The following is a 14,619-nucleotide window of genomic DNA, read 5'->3' on the forward strand; positions in this document are numbered from 1 at the left end:
GGCTGCCTCCTTCAGAGGAGGGAGAAAGGCAGAGACCTGGGAATGCCAGAAGGTGGAAGAAACAGGCCTGCGGAGGAGGCCATGAGAGGGCTGCTGGTGGCTTTTCATGGCAACCTGCTTATTTTTGGTGAATTCATTGTGTAGCATATAACTGCCAGCTCAGAAAGAGGGTGTGCCCTGTGCTGTGTGCCATGGAGAGGCCGCGTGGGCAAGGCTTCCTGAGGTGGGGCTGGAGGAGACAGGGCATGAAGTTCAGTCCTAGCTGGTGGGCGTTATTTTCTTTCTTTACCTCTTCTTGACAACATGCTTACAATTTGAGTGTAGTGTAAATGAACGATGATTGAGCTCACACACAGCTCTTATCAAGAAAGCTCTCTTTACTTTGTAGGCATTCTCGCCACATTTTCTTTACAGATATTCCTCTCATTTGTTCCACATGGTTATTCCTGCTAATGAGGTTCCTGACAGTGGACTGTCAAAGGAGAGAGACCACTGAGTTACATCACACACTGCGTTCTTTTGTTTCCAAGTATGCATGGTTATCTTCATTCTGCAAGTCACCTTGTATCTGATCTGTAATCTCACGTGACAGCGGTTTACCATGAGGAATTGCTTAGTTTCCCCTGAGAAAGTCTGATGAGAGTAAATTGCTCTTTTTTTTTTTTTGGCCACACGACGTGCTATGTGGGATCTTCCCTGACCATGTGGGGTTCCTTGACCAGGGATGGACCCCATGCGCCTTACAGTAGAAGTGCAGAGTCCTAACCATCGGACTGCTGGGGAAGTCCTACATTGCTTTCTAAGTGTGTTCAGCACAAGCATAGGTCAGCCCTTGAGGAATATCACACCCAGACCCATATTCTGTTTGATTTCTGAACATGGAATTTTAAAATGCTGGCTGTTATTGTACCTGGACTAGAACCATCTGCTGAGTTGCTCTGTGTGTTACGGGAGAAACAGTGGGGGTGCAACAAGCCATTTCCTAGGTGGCCTCGCAGAGTATCAGTTCAGAATAAAGTTATTTATTTCTAAATCAGTTTAGAAATAAACTGCCTTGGCTGGGATGTGTTTCTGTCTGGCTACCCTGGAAAAGAAGCAAAGCATCGAGTAAGCTTTCAAACAAAGTAACAGAAACCAAAACATTAGATGATCAAAGCGGTTGTTAATAGCCTTGTGGTGCTTACTGGGATAATAGTTAGAATGGTTCTGCTCTGCTCCTTGGATGGCTAAACTCCATACTCTGGTGTTCCAGACCAACTTATTCCGTCGTCATCCCTAACTACCGAGTTCTGTGTCTTTGTTTAAAGCTTACTCCGTCATCATCCCTAACTACCGAGTTCTGTGTCTTTGTTTAAAGCTTTTGCTCTGGCAACTACTCTAAGCGCTTCCCGTGCTGCTGCCCCTGTCCTGCCTAGAATGATGTCCTTGCCGCCTCCCTGTGTCTGCGTCCAGCCCAGCTTTCTAGGTCTCACGGCCTCACTTTGTTCTTGGGTCATTGGTTGTGCAGGTGTGGCTGCTCCAGTGATTTCAGGCCCATAATGATTTCTTGCGCCTTCTTGACTCTCCTCACCAGTAAATAGTGATCCGTTCATACCATGTCATAGAAATATGTTTGTTTGTCATCGTCTATTCTATTTGGGGGCCTTGTTTTCTCAGAAGCCCGCAAAGGCAAGAATTTTGTACTGATGATATTGCTTCTGTTTCCTCCATATACATCGTCAGTGCTAAATGAGTGCATATTGGTTTGAATTGAATAGGGAGCAGTTAAGATGGGCTGGTAGGTGAAAGAGACATTTTAAGAGAGAAGTCTACTTTATGCTACTTTTCTAAATCCAACCAGGCGTCTTTTTCTCTTCAGTAGCTTTTAGGAATTTAGCAATATGAAGTAGACCCTCTTTACTCCCAGATTTCCATTTCCCATGTTGAAGCTGCATAACATGAGTAATGCGGAATGATGCTGATTTACAGATTTTAATTGTGTGTTTGTGCGTTGAGAGAGAACGCGGTGTACAGCATGCAGCCATTCAGCTCACGAGTAATACATTAGCACCCACACCCGCATCTCTTCGTGGCTTTATCACTCTCCACTCATTCAGAATGTGAACTTAACTGTGTTCCACGGTGCAAAGTACATATTACAGTGATACCTGTGAATTTAGAGATTCAAGAAGACTCTGATTATATATCTCATAAATTGCAAGGATTTAGCTGATGTATAACTAATTATGTTCTGTTTGACGTGGTATTCAAATGCAGATTAAAAACTTACTGTAATACTTTTTTATGCTAAACCACAATCTCCAAACCTCCAGAGCAGACACTTCTGGTAGAGGTGTAATTCTAATGTATTATCTGTCCTGAATGGTATCTAGCACATTGACAGTTTTCTTAATAGTCTAATCAGATTTTTATCTTGCTCTTTTTTAGGTACTGGTATCTTGGGCCTCTAAAAACCAAAGCAGCCCACTTTTTCAGCACTCTTAAGGTAAATGCAGGCTACAGTATTGACATTTGACCTCTGGTATTTTGTTATTCCTTTGTGATGTGTGTATTTGGAATTTTTAAAAGTTTCTTGCTATAGATGTATATGGCATGCTCCTAAAATGGGGCCTATTTACTTACACACAAATCCAGAAAGCATTCCTGTTCTGATATTTCTCATCTGCCAACTTATTCTCTATTACCAAGCCCATATTTAATTTCATTTTAGTATTTCACTTCCCTTTGTTCATTCACTCTTAACCAAACAAACCTTGAACACAGTGACCTATATCTCATTAATTACTTGCAAATGTGTCTATATTAGTATCGAGAAGCTAACTGAAGATTTGTATCTGAATACGCCATGAAATTAAAAGACACTTACTCCTTGGAAAAAAAGTTATGACCAACCTAGACAGCATATTGAAAAGCAGAGATATAACTTTGCCAATAAAGGTCCATCTAGCCAAGGCTATGGTTTTTCCAGTGGTCATGTATGGATGTGAGAGTTGGACTGTGAAGAAAGCTGAGCGCCGAAGAATTGATGCTTTTGAACTGTGGTGTTGGAGAAGACTCTTGAGAGTCCCTTGGACTGCAAGGAGATCCAACCAGTCCATTCTAAAGGAGATCAGCCCTGGGTGTTCTTTGGGAGGAATGATGCTAAAGCTGAAACTCCAGTACTTTGGCCACCTCATGTGAAGAGTTGACTCATTGAAAAAGACTCTGATGCTGGGAGGGATTGGGGGCAGGAGAAGAAGGGGATGACAGAGGATAAGATAGCTGGATGGCATCACTGACTCAATGGACGTCAGTTTGAGTGAACTCCGGGAGATGGTGATGGACAGGGAGGCCTGGCGTGCTGCGATTCATGGGATCGCAAAGAGTCGGACACGACTGAGTGACTGAACTGAAATATAGTAGGCTTCAAACAATGCTTTGTGCTTCAAACCATGCTTAACTAGCCAAATATGTGTAGAGGTTGCTGCATTGGACAGTACAAGTATGAGACCATTGCCATCATAAGAGAAAGGTCTATCAGGCTATGCTGTTATAGGCTATACAATGAAGAATATTGGCATAGAGAAAAACTCAACAGTGTATGTTAATGAAAATGCTAATAGAAGAGGCACAGTTACCTTGTACTACGTACCATGTTGAGCTTTTATGCACATGAAAGTAGTATATTTACAGTTTGAATCTGAAAATTGGCAGATGAAGTTTCAATGTAGTAAAGAGTTTGGTTCTATGTAATGTTAACATTCAGAGTATCGAATGGGTTTGAAATTAAAGAAGTAATGTATGTCCATTGCAAAACGTTTATAAAATATAGCTCCCTTTACCTGGAGCTATCCAGTTATTCATTAACAAAGCCATTAAAGTACTAGGGGTAACCAATCTATGTGATTACTAAAATGAACTTGGAGTGCTGGGGAGCAAGGACTTTCTATGCTTAAGGCGAACTGTGTGAGTAAAATGCACGACTGCTGTTGCTTGGAGGAATAATTTCATTGGTGAAATATTCAGGAAGAAATAGAGTAGCTCCGTATTTAAGTTTAGAATCTGGGACCATATAAACTGTTTCTATCATTTCAACAGCAGACAGTGATTGCGTACCTATTGGGTGGCAAGCCCTGCTGTATAATTGGACTACTGGGTCAAATAAGACAGGTCTCGTGCCCTCAAGAAGTGTTCACGTGCCAGGAGTGAGGGCCTGGTAAATCAGCAGTTTGGCAAGTGCTAGGAGAGAAGCAGGAAAGAATAAGATGGAAGCACAGAGGAGGAGCATTTACCTCTGACTGAAGGTCAGTAGAGTCAGCCCAGAGAAGGTGACACTTCAGCCAAATTTTGAAAAATATACTAAAGGGCATTCCAAGTGCAGGGGTCAGGATGTGTGGAGGCAGAGAGGTGTCACATGGTCTTTAATTATGGCCAGTGTGGAGTGGCTTGCGGGCTGACTGCAGGTTTTGACGTGGGATCTGACCTTTATCATGAAAGCACTGGAGGGTCACTGGATCTTAAGCAGGGGAATGACAGGAGCAGGCTTTCACTTTGGCAAGGAATTGTTTGGCAGCAGAATGGACGAGAGATTGGACATTGGTAGTAACAGGCAAAGGCATCAGATAGAAGATTGCTAACACGATCCAGGTGAGGAGAGATGAGGTCTCGCCAAGGTGGTAGTAGTGAACCTTGACCCCAGAGCATTGACTCAAGAGGCACAATCCTCGACAGTCAGCAGGACAAGGGCGTAGTCCCAGGTCTCTGGCTCGAGGGGCTAGAGTTTGGTAACTAGAGTTTTCCGTGAATGCTGATAATATCAGAGTTGGATCACATTCGTGAAGAAAGGTGAAATTCTCAGTTTGGCGCGTATCGAGTTTAACATTACCGGTGGTATAGACCAGTGAAGTCATACAATTATGACTTAGATCTGGAATTCAGAGATATCTGGGCTGAAGAAATAGATTTAAATGTCGTAAGTGTATGAGTGGCATTGAGCTATGGGTTTGTTGAAGTTACTGTTGAGAATAGGTGGGCAGGAGTAACCCATCATTTTAAAGAGCCCGAAATGATGCCCAGAAAATCCAGAGAGAGACTCTGGGAGGAAGTACTGACATAGAAGCCAATGAAAGAGAGAACTTCCAGAAGAGAGCGAGGTTTTAAGAAGCAGCATCAAAGAGCAAAATAAAGAGAGGAAAGTAAGGATCCATTGACTCTGGCAACCCCTGCAGGTTTGGTAACGTGTTAGGTGGAGGGGCCGAAGCCAAATTGAAGAAAGTTCAGGAGTAAACCGGAGGTAAAAACTGGAGGCAGCAGAGCCACTCCTTTAAGAAACTTGACTTTGAAGGAGAGGAGATTAAAAACAGCAGAAGGTACTGAGAAATACAGGTCAGTGGAGCACTCTGGGTTCTTTGTTTTGTTTTTTTAATTAGAGAGCTGTTCATGTGTTTTCTCCCTGAAGCAAAAGTAAAAGCGAATGGGAGGAGAGGAAAGGGCACCAAAAACATGACTGATTCGGCCAAGTCCGTGAGCAAGAGAAAGGGAGTGGATCAGAGCCCTGGACTAGCCTCGGACAGGGGCAGGGACACCTTTTTCCTTGAGACAGGGGAGCAATAAAACAGAGGTCCAGATGAAAACACATTTATAAAGAGGTGAGGCAGTTCTCTCTGATGTCCTTGTATTCTTTCTGAATGGTAGGAAGCAAGGTGATCTTTTGACAGCGAGGTGGGTGGGGAGTTTGGAAGAAGGATGAAAATAGGAAGGTTTAGAAAGATTATCAAGTGACGTAAAAGACCTTAGACCAAGAGCTTATGGTGACCTGGGTATGCTCACTTGGGCGGTGTTTTCCCTGTGTCAGTACTCAGCAGGAGGCCTCATCTCCCCCTCTGATAATACTGAGCCACGATGTAGAAGTACAGACACCAAGTGACAGATTGATCGAGAACTGAGGCTTTTCAGGGTACATGTTAGAGAAGGAAGACACGAGGGCCGAAAGCCATAGAAGAATGATGTAAAATCCACTGTTCACCTGGTTGGTGCTGAGGACAGCTGGAGAGGCCAGGAGCTGGGACTCTCTGAGAGCCCGGTGTGGTTAGAGTCTTCAGGGGCCCCCAGTTCATAGCCCTCTCTTCCTCCTCTGACTTTGAACCAAGTTATGAAAACAAAATGCAGAAACAAAGCAGATGGAAATTGACATACCGGCTTTATCAACGTCAGCAGGCGTGAAGGACACAGTGTAGATACGTGGTCACAATCTGATTTCCTCATGGTCCAAATTGAATTTCTCCGCTTAAAAGACCTCCATCAGGACAGAGGCTGCTAAGTAAGCCCACTGCATGAGGAATCAATGGATGTGTGATTCCGCAGGACTCTGATCACTTACAGAGAAGGAAGAGAAGAGGTTGGGTCTTTCTGGACTTGGGAGGAGTAAGAGATGGAGTGAGAGAAGTCAGAGTTAATTGTTACTGTTTTGTAATTCACCATGTGGAAACTTGAGAACAGGGGAGTGGTTCACCCTGAGAGCACTGAGCACAAAAATATCAACTGGAAGAATAAGGGTAGTGATTAGATAATGGGATACCAGGGCTTTAGACTTCTAAGATGGAGTAGTTCTGGGTACTGATAAGGACAAGGATGTGGCCATGGAAGTGGGTTGCTATGTAGGTTGGAGGCAATGTCAAGGGCTGAGAGGTTAGGGTATTATTTTAGAAATCCTCGAGGACACTGATGAGACCCAAGATGGTACTGGACTCGGGATGCCAGGAAGACGACAGATCTGGAGTGTGAGAATGATGGCCTTTGAAGCAGGAACAAGAAGCCTTGGGCTGGATTTCGAGGCCAGACCAGTGTGGCCTCTGAGTGGAACATGCTTCCCGAAGTAAAGGAAGTATGTGATGCAACTAGATTTCATCAGTCTCATGTGTGTGTCACCATCTCTAAATGAATGATAAATTTCTTATGGTGTGATTCTATGCTGGTTCATATTGAGAAGCTCCAAGAGTTTGTAATTGTGTTGCATGATAAACATTTTTTTCCCTTCATTGAAAGGAGTGGCCTCAGACTCATCAAGCCTCGATCTCGTACACGGGACCTACAGAGAGACCTCCCAGTGGAGCAGAAGAGACCCCGCCCCGGCCCTCCTTGTATAGGAGAATATTACGGAGGCTCGCGTCCTACTGGGCACAACCGCAGGGAGGTGAGGAGCCTGGGGACTGGAGGTTGGAAAGTCCTGGGCAGCTCAGGACTGCCTGAGGCAGACCCCACACCAGTGTCAGACCCTCCCAGAGTTGGGGAAGCCTGAACTCAGCCCTCGATGTGCACAGCGCAGGCCCAGACCAGCAGCAGCAAGGTCCCAAGAATGGGAACAACAGCCTGTGTCATTCCTGACTCCCAGCGACTCCCTCTTTCTCTTGCCAGCCTTTATGTCACTGTAGCTGCTTTTGTTGGGTTGTCTCAGGCCTACAGATTCCATTTTGAACCTGGCTCTTTATCCCATGTATAAAAAGTATGAGATAAAGAAAATTAAGCCTGGGATTCCACAGATGGCCTTGGGAGGCCATCTGAGCCGCTGGCAGCTGGCCGCGGGTGGCAGTGCTGAAATGTTCGTGGGAGATAACTGACTTGTATTGGATGCATTCACACAGCCCTGCAAGAGGTGAACCCAGAGGTCTGGAAGGAAGTGCAGTTGTCCACCCTTGAACTGTCCATCACAACCCGGAACAGTCAGCTTGACCTGGCAGTAAGTGTGCTTTTTTTTTTTTTTTAATTAGAAAAGCATTTCGGAAAAGTGACAAAGGCTACAAAGGCTGCACACTCTTCTAGTAACTTGGTGTTTTTATTTTTACCCTGTGGGGGGAGAGAGGGGTCAGGAACAAGAGGATGTGGGATCCCTTTGAGGAATAACAGCATGAGAAGAAACAGCTGAGTGCAGTGCCTAAAAGCTCATGGGGCTCTGGTCAAGCATCTGTCACCAAGCTTTGTGCCTTGAGAGAACTGAGGGCAAAGGGCCTTTAGCAGTGGAGTTAGTCTACTCCTGTTTGTTATAGGAATCACAAGTTGCAGAACTTTTACTTGAGTAAACATCTATTATTTTTGTGACTGTATTAAATATATAGATTTAGATCTCCAGGGAAGAAAACTATATATATATATATACACATACACACACACAAATATCTGTATTTACATATTTTGAGTCCAATCTATTGACATGGATTGTCCAATATAATAGCCACTAGTCACAGGTAGCTGTTTAAATTAATTACAAAATAAAATTTAAAACTCATTTCTCCTGCTATGTGTCACGTGCCATATGTGGCTAGTAGCTACCATATTGAAAAGCACAAATATAAAATATTTCTACAGTGCAGAGAGTTCTCCTGGAGAGTGCTGATACGGACAACAACGCTAAAAAATATTCTGAAATAAATCAGAGGTTAGCAAACTGGTCTGCTACCTGTTTTACTACAGCCTGCAAGCCAGGAATTGATTTTAAGTTTTTAAATGGTTGGAATAAAGTCAAAAAAGGAATTATATTTTGTGATAGGTGAAAAGTTATACGAATTCGAGTTTCAACATCCATAAGTAAAGTTTTACTGGAACAGAGCTGTGTTCATCCATATCCGTGTTGTCTGTGGCCATTCTTGTGCTGCAATGGCAGAGCTGAGTCATTGTGACAGAGACTGAATGGCCCAAAAGCCTAAAACATTTACTCTCTGACCATCCACAGTCAAGGTTTACTGACCCCTGGTCTAGAGGAAACCTTAGTAGTTTATGTTAATGAAGATGCCGGCAGGAAGGTTATTCTTAACCATGGACCAATACTATGTTTAGCTTTTAAGTAAATCAAAGTAGTATGTTCACAATTGACCTGGTCAATCTGAAAACTGGCACATGGAATTGAATGTATGGATGTAGTATGGTGAGTAAGGGAGAGAGGTGCAGTGGGAAGCTTGATTCCAGTATTAATATTCAGAGTGTAAAACTAATGCATGTCTGTTGTATAACATTTGGACCACATAGCTCTTTTCACTTTCTAAATTGATTCCAGTTGGATTAAAAGGTTAAATGTAAAAAAAATCAAAATTATGAAAGTACTAGAGTGAAGTCTTAAGTGATTATCAATATAAACTTGGGAGGACAAGACTAAACTGCCACCTGAGGCAAAAGTCATATTGACACATTTGTGTACTTCTAATAAAAAATAAACAAAAATTTTTGTGAAAATTGGAAAAAATATTAGGATATGATAGACCCAGAATTCATAGCTTTCCTTTATACTAAACTGTTATACTAATCAATAAGAGATGGACAAAGGATTCATATAAACAACAGGCAGAGGACAAAAATAGAAATTCACAGAGGAAGTAAACATAAAAAATCACTGGTATTTACTACATGAGAAGCACTGTGTAAAAGAGAATTGTACATAGTGTCAGCGCATGTACTCATCATAACTGCACTATCAGGTGGATATAATGTCTATCTTAATTTCACAAGTAAAAAAATGCTTAATGTCAAAGAAATACAAATTAAAATCATAAATATTGAATGGCCGTAAATTAAAAATCATGCTAGTTTCCAGTGTGGGCGGGGAAATGGGCTATCAGGTATTACTGGAGGGAAGAGGGCTCAGAACACCCTTTCTCCACGGCATTGTGGCAGTATATATGAAGCAGCTGAAATACAAGCACACCACTGGCCCTGTTAGCATATTTCTAAAAATGTATCCATCAAAAATAATCAGATGATGTATAAAGACAAGACAATCCCTTATTTCTTACATAATGGGATTCTGGAAATGTTGGTGGCAGTGAATGTATTAAGGTTAAAAAATACTCTGTTAAAAAGAAAGATAAGATTTCTAATTATGCATTTCCTTTATTCCCAGTCTCTGATGATATGTATTTCCAGTGTTTTGTTCGTGTTCTTTAACCTTGTTCTTTGCTCTGATGATTGAATACCAGTGAATGGATCGAGTTCAGCAAGCAGGTGATTGTGGCTAGAGATTAGCTGCATTCAGAATGCCGAAAGCTTTTTATCTTTGTGCCAATTATAAAAGTATATGATCCTGTGCTGCTTATCACTGGCAGCAGTGCATTCATTTTCTTTTATTCCAAAACCTTTTTGTCAAAATAAAAGCTAATGCAATAAAATATTCAAAGACAATAAAGCTGCCATGTAGTAGCTCAAAATGTTCATTTATCATTTAAAACGAAAAAGTCCATTCAGAGTCTGAAAGAAGCTTTAGGGGTGTAGAATGTTTGAAAATTAGGATCTTTTGCAGAGCTATGTTCACTGTATTTATCATTGCAAAATACATGAAACAAAACTAATCAGGCAACTGATTAAATAGATTTTGATGCGTTTAGTTGCTCAGTCATGTCCAACTCTGTGCAACCCCATGGATTATAGCCCCCAGGCTCCTCTGTCCATGGAATTTGAATACTGGAGTGGGTTACTACTTGCTACTCCAATAGATTTTGGTACATGTATTTAAATGTATTTAAAAGTTTCTCTACCAGCATGGAAGATGTTCGTTGTATATTTAAATGAAAAACCAGGTAATATGATTTGCATCAAATGATTCCATATATATGTTAAAAAGAAATACTCCCACTTCTAATTGAATTTTGTGAATGATAGAGTTCAGTTCAGTTCAGTTGCTCAGTCGTGTCTGACTCTTTGCGACCCCATGAACCATAGCACGCCAGGCCTCCCTGTCCATCACCAACTCCTGGAGTCCACCCAAACCCATGTCCATCGAGTCGGTGATGCCATCCAACCATCTCATCCTCTGTCGTCTCCTTCTCCTCCTGCCCTCAATCACTCCCAGCATCAGAGTCTTTTCAAATGAGTCAGCTCTTCACATCAGGTGGCCAAAGTATTGGAGTTTCAGCTTCAGCATCAGTCTTTCCAATGAACACCTAGGACTGATCTCCTTTAGGATGGAGTGGTTGGATCTCCTTGCAGTTCAAGGGACTCTCAAGAGTCTTCTCCAACGCCTCAGTTCAAAAGCATCAATTCTTCGGTGCTCAGCTTTCTTTATAGTCCAGCTCTCACATCCATACATGACCACTTGACTAGAGGGACCTTTCTTAGCAAAGTAATGTCTCTGCTTTTTAATATGCTGTCTACGTTGGTCATAACTTTCCTTCCAAGAAGTAAGCATCTTTTAATTTCATGGCTGCAATCACCATCTGCAGTGATTTTGGAGCCCAGAAAAATGAAGTCAGCCACTGTTTCTACTGTTTCCCCATCTATTTGCATGAAGTGATGGGACCGGATGCCATGATCTTAGTTTTCTGAATGTTGAGCTTTAAGCCAACTTTTTCACTCTCCTCTTTCACTTTCATCAAGAGGCTTTTTAGTTCCTCTTCACTTTCTGCCATAAGGTGGTGTCATCTGCATATCTGAGGTTATTGATATTTCTCCCGGCAATCTTGATTCCAGCTTGTGCTTCTTCCAGCCCAGCGTTTCTCATGATGTACTCTGCATAGAAGTTAAATAAACAGGGTGACAATATACAGCCTTGACGAACTCCTTTTCCTATTTGGAACCAGTCTGTTGTTCATGTCCAGTTCTCACTGTTGCTTCCTGACCTGCATACAGGTTTCTCAAGAGGCAGGTCAGGTGATCTGGTATTCCCATCTCTGTCAGAGTTTTCCACAGTTTATTGTGATCCACATAGTCAAAGGCTTTAGCATAGTCAATAAAGCAGAAATAGATGTTTTTCTGGAACTCTCTTGCTTTTTCGATGATCCATTGGATGTTGGCAATTTGATCTCTGGTTCCTCTGCCTTGTCTAAATCCAGCATGAACATCAGGAAGTTCACGGTTCACATATTGCTGAAGCCTGGCTTGGAGAATTTTGAGCATTACTTTACTAGTGTGTGAGATGAGTTCAATTGTGTGGTAGTTTGAGCATTCTTTGGCATTGCCTTTCTTCTGGATTGGAATGAAAACTGACCTTTTCCAGTCCTGTGGCCACTGCTGAGTTTTCCAAATTTGCTGGCATTTTGAGCGCAGCACTTGCACAGTGTCATCTTTCAGTATTTGAAATAGCTCAACCGGAATTCCATCACCTCCACTAGCTTTGTTTGTAGTGATGCTTCCTAAGGTCCACTTGACTTCACAGTCCAGGATGTCTGGCTCTAGGTGAGTGATCACACCATCGTGATTATCTGGGTCGTGAAGATCTTTTTTGTACAGTTCTTCTGTGTATTCTTGCCACCTCTTCTTAATATCTTCTGCTTCTGTTAGGTCCATCCCATTTCTGTCCTTTATCGAGCCCATCTTTGCATGAAATGTTCCCTTGGTATCTCTAATTTTCTTGAAGAGATCTCTAGTCTTTCTCATTCTGTTGTTTTCCTCTGTTTCTTTGCATTGGTCGCTGAGGAAGGCTTTCTTTTTTCTCCTTGCTATTCTGTGGAACTCTGCATTCAAATGGCTATATCTTTGCTTTTCTCCTTTGCTTTTCACTTCCTTTCTTTTCACAGGTATTTGTAAGGCCTCCTCAGACAGCTGTTTTGCTTTTTTGCATTTCTTTTTCTTGGGGATGGTCTTGATTCCTGTCTCCTGTACAATGTCACAAACCTCTGTCCATAGTTCATCAGGCACTCTATCTATCAGATCTAGTCCCTTAAATCTATTTCTCACTTCCACTGTATAGTCATACAGTGGTTTAGTCGTCTGGTGGTTTTCTCCACTTTCTTCAATTTCAGTCTGAATTTGGCAATAAGGAGTTCATGATCTGAGCCACAGTCAGCTCCCGGTCTTGTTTTTGCTGACTGTATAGAGCTTCTCCATCTTTGGCTGCAAAGAATATAATCAGTCTAATTTCAGTGTCGACCATCTGGTGATGTCCATGTGTAGAGTCTTCTCTTATGTTGTTGGAAGAGGGTATTTGCTATGACTAGTGCGTTCTCTGGAGAAGGCAGTGGCACCCCACTCCAGTACTCTTGCCTGGAAAATCCCATGGATGGAGGAGCCTGGTAGGCTGCAGTCCATGGGGTCGCTAAGAGTCGGGCACGACTGAGCGACTTCACCTTCACTTTTCACTTTCATGCATTGTAGAAGGAAATGGCAACCCACTCCTGTATTCTTGCCTGGAGAATCCCAGGGATGGGGGAGCCCGGTGGGCTGCCATCTATGGGGTCACACAGAGTCGGGCACGACTGAAGTGACTTAGCAGCAGTGTGTTCTCTTGGCAGAACTCTATTAGCCTTTGCCCTGCTTCATTCTGTACTCCAAGGCCAAATTTGCCTGTTACTCCAGGTGTTTCTTGACTTCCTACTTTTGCATTCCAGTCCCCTATAATGAAAAGGACATCTTTTTTGGGTGTTCGCTCTAGAAGATCTTATAGATCTTCATAGAACTGTTCAACTTCAGCTTCTTCAGCGTTACTGGTTGGGGCATAGACTTGGATTACCGTGATATTGAATGGTTTGCCTTGGAAATGAACATCAGAGGTAAGGAGCAGCAGCTGCGCTTTGCTGGGGCAGCCATGAAGAGAGACCCCACGTCCAAGGTAAGAGAAACCCAAGTAAGACGGTAGACACTGAGAGAGGGAATCAGAAGGCAGACAGACTGAAACTACAATCACAGACACCTAGCCAATCTGATCACACGGACCACAGCCTTGTCTAACTCATGAAACTAAGCCATGCCATGTGGGGCCACCCAAGACGGCGGGTCACAGTGGAGAGGTCTGACAGAATGTGGCCCACTGGAGAAGGGAATGGCAAACCACTTCAGTATTCTTGCCTTGAGAACCCCATGAACAGTATGAAAAGGCAAAAAGATAAGACACTGAAAGATGTACTCCCCAGGTCGGTAGGTGCCCAATATGCTACTGGAGATCAGTGGAGAAATAACTCCAGAAAGAATGAAGGGATGGAGCCAAAGCAAAAACAACACCCAGTTGTGAATGACCTGGTAATGGAAGCAGGGTTCAATGCTGTAAAGAGCAATATTGCATAGGAACCTGGAATGTTAGGTCCATGAATCAAGGCAAATTGGAAGTGGTCAAACAGGAGATGACAAGAGTGAACATCAACATTCTAGGAATCAGTGAACAAAGATGGACTGGAATGGGTGAGTTTAACTCAGATAACCATTATATCTACTCCTGTGGGCAGGAATCCCTTAGAAGAAATGGAGTAGCCATCATAGTCAACAAAAGAGTCCAAAATGCAGTACTTGGATGCAGTCTCAAAAACGACAGAATGATCTCTGTTCGTTTTCAAGGCAAACCATTCAATGTCACAGTAATGATAGAGGGTGAAGCTCTAATTTTATTTTCCTTCCATATAGAAAGCCAGTTGTCCAAGCATCATTTATTGAAATGTGCCCCACCCCTCCCCCCTCCCACTGATCTGCAGTAAACCTGTCATACATCAAGAATTTGTATACATGGAGGTGTTCCTAAGTCTACTCTGTTGCTTTATTTTTCTGTATTTGTACTAGTACTATGCTTGTCTTAATTATTAGTTTTAGAGTAAGTCCCTCTGTTTTTCTTCTTAAAGGGTTTCTTGGCTATTCTTGGCTCTTTGACTTCAATAAATCTCTTAGAATGTTTAAGTTCTACATAAATATCTGTTATAAAATCGATCAGGATTCCATTGAACCTGTAGATCAGTTCGA

General features: G+C 42.5%; 1 protein-coding gene across 2 annotated transcripts in view; it reads left to right on the forward strand.

Moving 5' to 3' along the window:
• The window catches only part of AGK (acylglycerol kinase), a 100,636-nt gene that overhangs the window by 78,052 nt on the left and 7,965 nt on the right, over positions 1-14,619 (forward strand). For both annotated transcript variants that reach the window (XM_019959198.2, XM_070788273.1), the window contains exons 11-13: positions 2,428-2,485; positions 7,024-7,171; positions 7,620-7,714. In XM_019959198.2, the coding sequence (XP_019814757.2) occupies positions 2,428-2,485; positions 7,024-7,171; positions 7,620-7,714 (301 nt within the window). The remainder of the gene's footprint in view (positions 1-2,427; positions 2,486-7,023; positions 7,172-7,619; positions 7,715-14,619) is intronic.

This window comes from Bos indicus, chromosome 4 (assembly GCF_029378745.1).
Source record: "Bos indicus isolate NIAB-ARS_2022 breed Sahiwal x Tharparkar chromosome 4, NIAB-ARS_B.indTharparkar_mat_pri_1.0, whole genome shotgun sequence".
NCBI classification, from domain to species: Eukaryota; Metazoa; Chordata; class Mammalia; order Artiodactyla; family Bovidae; genus Bos; species Bos indicus.